Below are 6,412 nucleotides of genomic sequence, written 5' to 3' on the forward strand. Positions count from 1 at the left end.
ATTTTAATTTTTTAAAGCTTCTTTTATACATGCTTTTTGTACACAATGGCGTACTTTGGCACTTATAAAGGCTATTGATGTCGTTGGACAGTCACTAATATTAATCAAAATTTCTATTTAAAAACGAGGAAAATACACATTGTTCAGGTAATTGACTTTGAATGTTATCTTGTTCCCTAGTTGTGGTAATTCTTTAAGAATAAAATAGTTACATGATATAAAAATGGTTAAATAATCAAAATTCAGCTTTCCATTAGGGCGATGTAAGAGCTGAAGTACATGAAAATAGTATTATTATCAAGTACAGTAATGTGCAATTGGTTAGTGAAGGCAGAACCAACCCACTATTCACAACGGCAACCTTTGTTGTCATCTCATATTTTGCTGTTTTTTTTAAGGAATGATGAATAATTTTTTGTTGTATGTCAGATGCAGTATTTAGGCTTTTGAGGGTCATTGCAAGTGCTGTCTGAAAACCAATGTCTACCAGATTGAATGCAATGCTTGTTAAAAATCACTTTCATAATTTTTTTTACTCCTATATTTTGTATTTTTCCATATTCATTCTCAACATGTAATTTTCAAGTGATTGAGAAATACTTGTTTTATGTTACTAATGAAAATGCACTAATATCTTTTTTCTACATTAATAAATATGCCTTTTATATTTATCGTTGTTTAAAGTAAGCAAGCATTCACCTGAGCAAGCTTTGTTATCTTACCAATCTATGTATACAGATTGCCAAATACAGCTACTTCACTTGAAGAGTGCCATCTAAAGGGTTTTTAATAGTGTTAATAATGTAGATAAATACTAATGACATTCCCATTTAAGAAACTGGCAGTAGTTTCTAGAATGTGGCCATAAAGTATTATAGATCACATGCTATAAGATTCTCAAATGAATAGAAGTACAGCAGTTAGCTGAAGATACAAACACTATATTATATATACAGTATAAAATGTGAACCAGGTTATTATAGTAGCTATTTAATCTCCAAATCAGTTTAATAAATTTTCTTCAAGATTACACAGATCTGTACAAAAATACTTTTGCTTTGGGAAATATTAATTAAAATGTTCCTCAGCTTTATGGCATTTGTATATAACCAATAAATGTGTTTGTTGCAAACAATGAACTGTGCAAACTGGAATGAAATTTATCATAAATGAACGCAGTTTTAAAAACTTCACAATTAAAGGAAGTTTTCTTCCGTTTGATTTAATGCATTTAAATTTTACACATTCTCTAAGGCCCGAACTGATTGGGAATCAAAGCCCAGAACCAGTAGCTGACAGATTAGTGGCACCAAGGTAGCACAATATTGCTAGTGTACTGGTTGAGACCCATATTCAAGATCCTTTCTCTACCTGACTACATGTTGGTCAACTTTGGATTCATTGCCTCTCTAAATCCAACATAGCAGAGTTGTTGGGAGGGGTAATACTTAATTGGGAGTATTATGTATGAGGTCTTGAACTTTCAGAAAAAGGGAAAGACATAAATGCAGCAAAATAGGGCTGTGGTTTTAAAAACTATCAATGTGAAATGGAAATTCTCCATTTCTCCATCTGTATAAATAAGACTAAAGGCATTATTTGAATATAATGTAAAATAAACCCACTGAAATTGGTTTACCATTTCTACTAGATTTTTTAAAACTCTGCCTTGAAAATGTTTTAAAACCTTTAGATCCTCACAATAGAAGCTGCAATAATAATTAAAAAAATCTCAATACCCCTTTCCAGAATACTTTATCTCCCCTCTCCATATTACCAGTTTAGTACTTCTTTTTGTATAAGAGTGGACACTTCCTTAGGTCCTGCTGAACATTTTATACAAACTCATCTCTTGGCTTAGAAAGCTCGAGATACTTACAACAGCCTATTCTAGTCATGTTTTAAACACTTTTTATTCAATGAGATTTTTCCATAGAAGCACCATAGACTTGATTAGGCTAAGCTCAACAATGAAGGAATTTAGCTGAAAATATTTAAGTGTACTGGAATGAAGTTTAAATGTTTCTTGCACTGCTTCAAACATGTAAAATCATATGGCATCCTACATGAAGGCCATGAGCTCCTGCACTGGGATAAGGAATGAGATGACTGGAAGGGTCTTGATACATCCAGAACTATTATCCATGGATTTTCAGGAATTCAGTCTTCCACTTAGTTCACATCATTCAAGAATCATGCATGTCTTTACTGAACATTTTTTGCGTGTGCTGTCAGTTTTGACTCCTAGCTGCTGCCTGGACACATCCCTGTAACTTTCTTGGCAAGATTTCCAGAAGCGTTTTGCCACTGCCACCTTCCTAGAGTTCAGAGTGTATAACTGGCCCTCACTGGGCTGGACTCATGTCTAAGGCAAGACTAGAATTGGGAGTTCCGGTAGAGTTAATCTTCATTTAAATTGGTGAGGGAGGGCCTTGCACTAAAGTTTGCCAACTTAAAAAGTGTAACCTAGCGATTAGTCTGTATTAAGTTACACTTCTCATAAAGGATCGATTTTGCAATGTGAGGAAACATTTTCCAGTAGTTACAGCTCAATACATTAGCTATACCTTTTGTGCAGTCACTCATAGCCTGGTGATCTCCTAGTTCAATTACTCAACTACATAGGGCTACCCTTGAGTATCTGGAAGCTACAACTGGTACAAAAAGCAACATGAGCTGCGCTGATTTCTGGTTTGCTTCCAGGTCCAATTCAAGCTGTTGGGCCATCTTTGAAGCCCTTTATGGTATGGGACAAGGTTATCTGAGGAACCACCTTGCACAATAGGACTAACCCGTCCTACTCGTTCCAGTGGAAAGGGCCTACTTCTAAAAAAATTCTAAAGAATTCCAGCTGTCAGGGTCCAGAACAGTCTTTCCCACTGTATCCCATTCTCTAGAATATTCTCCCATCAGAGGCGAGATCTACACTCATACTCCTAGATTTCCGGAAGAGTCTAAAAACTTGGCTCTGCTGCTTGGCTTGGAGCTCTGACAAGAGACCCGATATTGGGGGTGGCTGACAGGGCAGAAAAGAGTTTTGCCCCCCAGGCTGCCCATCATCTTGGTTCTTAACTTTTAATCTTTTTATTCTAATTGTTTTTTAAGACTTTTTAACTTATTTATTGTAGAGTTGCTACATTAGTGGAATGGATAGCATAGAAATTTAATAAAATACTTTCACAAAACTAGGAGCCAGATCAGTTACAAATGCACTAATAACCAACAGTAATAATAAATTATATGCAGAATACCTTTAAAAATACTTAGCTTTGGTACACTATTACCGGGATCTTTAAAAAAAACGAAGCATGAAAAAAATCCGAAGTAGATTGAATGTATGCTTTTTACAAAGTTACTGAACGTTATTCAGGTAGCATCACTACTCAAATTGCAACACTTGTGTGAAATAAAGCGTACATCTTCACCAATTCTATTTCATCAGTGGATCAAGGGGTAGTTGAAGTCGTTTAGCAAATTGTAGGATGAATGTAAAATACGAGTAATTGTTCGATAAAAACGCACATTACCACACTATTTATATTAAGTCTTTTATTCTGTATTTGATTTTAGACAGATTCTTGCACAGGGGGTTCATATCCATCAGCTCGTTCTACTTTGGCACCAGTTTCATCACCAGATGGTTTTCCAGCACCACCACCTTCACCGTGCAGTTCCATCAACTTGCCCACTACAAATAATCAAGAATGTAAATTAATATATATAATTAATATATATATAATATATATATATAAAATATTCACTGTTCATTATACATCTTACACGAACTAGTAAATATCCTTGTATTTTAAGGGAATGTCAGCATTGGGATAAAGTAATCATTTCTTCATCTGGGACCGAAACAAAGTGTCATCATTCATTCCCATTTCAAGTAAATTACAATCAATGTTAACACAGTATTTTCAATGACACATACTTACATTCAAACTTGGGCTTCTTGAGCATTTTGACTTTACGAACATAGACATCATGAAGGGGATAGATTGATTGACATGCTTTTTCTATGTCTTTACCAACGCTGTCTGGAATCCTAGAATCATAAGAAAAAAAAATTCATTTTGAAGTCTCCAAACTAGTAATTAGACAAAAATCAGCAGAATTACTAGTGACTGTGGGATACATTAAAACAAATATGTGAGGTAGAGAAAAATAATCTTATAAACTGGAACCTAACCCTCTGCATTCACAAAGAAACTTCAATTTATTCATCTGAAATAAATGTGAATATTAAAGTGTCAATGACTTGGCTTATACAATATGCTTATCTACAATTTGAATAAACAAACTATGTTCACACAACACATTAATATAAAGCAAACAAACTAGATTATGGATTAACTCAGCATAAAGCAAAGCAATGAGAATGGTATCATTCCATGTGTGGCTGAATAAAATATCAAGAAAATATGTGCACATCTAATTATACCATACTATAATTTATTTGGCCATGGCTTAGAATGTTGACATCGAAACCAGTCAATTTACTTATTTCATTAAACCATTGCCTTATAAATCCACCCAAATCTAATCTTATGAATAATCTCTAGAAATATAAATTATAATTTTCAGTTCTTTAAAAGGCACACTTAGTTATTTGAATTGTTACAGAATCTAAAACTTTATTAACAATATAATTAAATAGCAAATCAAAAAAATAAGTTATTATAAATTCTAAAGTAGCATGCCATTTGAGATTGTCTTACTAAACATAAGATTTAAAAATTCTACCTACAGTTTATTGACAACTTCTTTCAAGTCATTTGTTTGTACTTCACGTGTCATGATTTCCACCATTTTTTTGCGGATTTGGCGGACCTGTTGGTGCTGAGCATAGGAAGTCTTGCGAATCTGGTTGGTTCTTTTCTTGGTGAAGCCAACACAGAAAAGGCGTAGAAGATATCCATCTGTAGTTTTAACATCGATGTGGGCTTCAATCATAGTCTGGAACATTTGAGTTACAGATATTTTAACACATCAAATTACTATGTTTGGATGAGATTGCCTACTTTTAAAGCATTTATACAAGAAAACCATGTTCAGAGGAATTATTGCAAAGTACACTTAGGAAGCATTTACATATTTATATACCAGAATACAGATAAGAACTAGCAAGATTTTTGGAAACTTTTAAAAATTCTGGATCTGGTGATATATGAAAATAGTTGATGAACAATCATTTTACTTGCCTCCATCAACAACAAAAAAAATTCCAGTATTCATTGTTCAGCTTAAGTACATACCAATACTTATACTAACCTGCCATTTCTTAACCATTGAACACATCTTATCCCGTGTGAGATCCATGCCATGAAAGTTTGTCAGGCAGTTTTTCCCCTGGACATCCTCTGTAATCAGCTTAAATTTACGGAAGGCAACTTCATCATTCTGTAGGTCAGCAAGGCTTACTTCAAATACACGGCCTTTCAGTCCATCAGAGGCAATTTCTATAAATATTAAACAGTTAACTTGTTCATAAAAAACACCACTGAGATACACATGACTTTCTAAGATGTATTTCAAATGGTCCTCTGCATTCAAAATAATTAAACCTATATATAATTGTAAGCCACCCAGAATCGCTTTATAAAGTGAAAAGGGAAGCATATAAATTTAATATAGCAATATACAGTAAAATACGTAAACCTAACATTCAAAACAGTAATAAAGATGTTATTTGGTTAGTGTTTAAGAGTTTCAGAAATATAGCATAACTTAAAAGCCAGCATTTCTTATTTTGGTAACTTACTTGTTCCCTGAGTCCTGGTAACTAATGTCTTTCCAATGTTTCGAATATTGAACATTGCTGGAGCCTTGACATCATACCAGTCCTTCTTTGAGAAGGGGTCCACCCTGAATTTCAAAATAAAAAAGAAAATGATCAGAAGGACCTTTTTTTCATATTTAGGCTTGCATTTTCTAGCTCAGGGGCCCCCAACCTTGGCAACTTTAAGACTTGTGGACTTCAACTGCCAGAATTCCCATGGCTGGTTGGGGAATTCTGGGAATTGAAATCCACAGGTCTTAAAAGTTGCCAAGGTTGGGGACCCCTATTCTAGCTGATCCAAGAGCAGCTTGGAATGCCACTTTTTTACCAGTTATTTTTAGGAAAGTTTGAATCAAACATCAAGTCTTAAGCGTAACAAAGTCTGGTAGCTTTACTAAAGTAGCATTGTACATGCACAAATCACGAATAGGGCGATACACAGCTGAGGATACTATTTCTCGCAAATGTTTTATTTAAAAGCAATGCACATAAACTATCATACTTAAACCCTAACACGTAGGACGTTAGGCCTCCACATTATTCTTGCTGCAAATCCTCAAGCATCCTTCTCTGCCTCAACCACCTATTCCCAAATTTGCACCCGAAAACCACTGGAGCTTTCATCCCAAA

General features: G+C 34.4%; 1 protein-coding gene and 1 non-coding gene across 2 annotated transcripts in view; both read right to left on the minus strand.

The window, feature by feature from the left end:
- Positions 1-3,539: 3,539 nt before the first annotated feature.
- The window catches only part of RPS3A (ribosomal protein S3A), a 4,393-nt gene continuing 1,520 nt past the window's right edge, over positions 3,540-6,412 (minus strand). The window contains exons 2-6 of the mRNA XM_015816442.1: positions 5,765-5,868; positions 5,275-5,462; positions 4,751-4,959; positions 3,939-4,048; positions 3,540-3,688 (exon numbers count right to left, since the gene is read on the minus strand). Coding sequence (XP_015671928.1) covers positions 3,567-3,688; positions 3,939-4,048; positions 4,751-4,959; positions 5,275-5,462; positions 5,765-5,868 — 733 coding nt within the window. The 3' untranslated portion in view covers positions 3,540-3,566. The remainder of the gene's footprint in view (positions 3,689-3,938; positions 4,049-4,750; positions 4,960-5,274; positions 5,463-5,764; positions 5,869-6,412) is intronic.
- LOC114922596 lies at positions 3,813-3,879 on the minus strand. The gene has a single exon (XR_003810442.1). It is a non-coding gene; the product is annotated as a small nucleolar RNA SNORD73 (small nucleolar RNA).

Source organism: Protobothrops mucrosquamatus, unplaced genomic scaffold (assembly GCF_001527695.2).
Source record: "Protobothrops mucrosquamatus isolate PMUCROS unplaced genomic scaffold, P.Mucros_1.0 scaffold453, whole genome shotgun sequence".
NCBI classification, from domain to species: Eukaryota; Metazoa; Chordata; class Lepidosauria; order Squamata; family Viperidae; genus Protobothrops; species Protobothrops mucrosquamatus.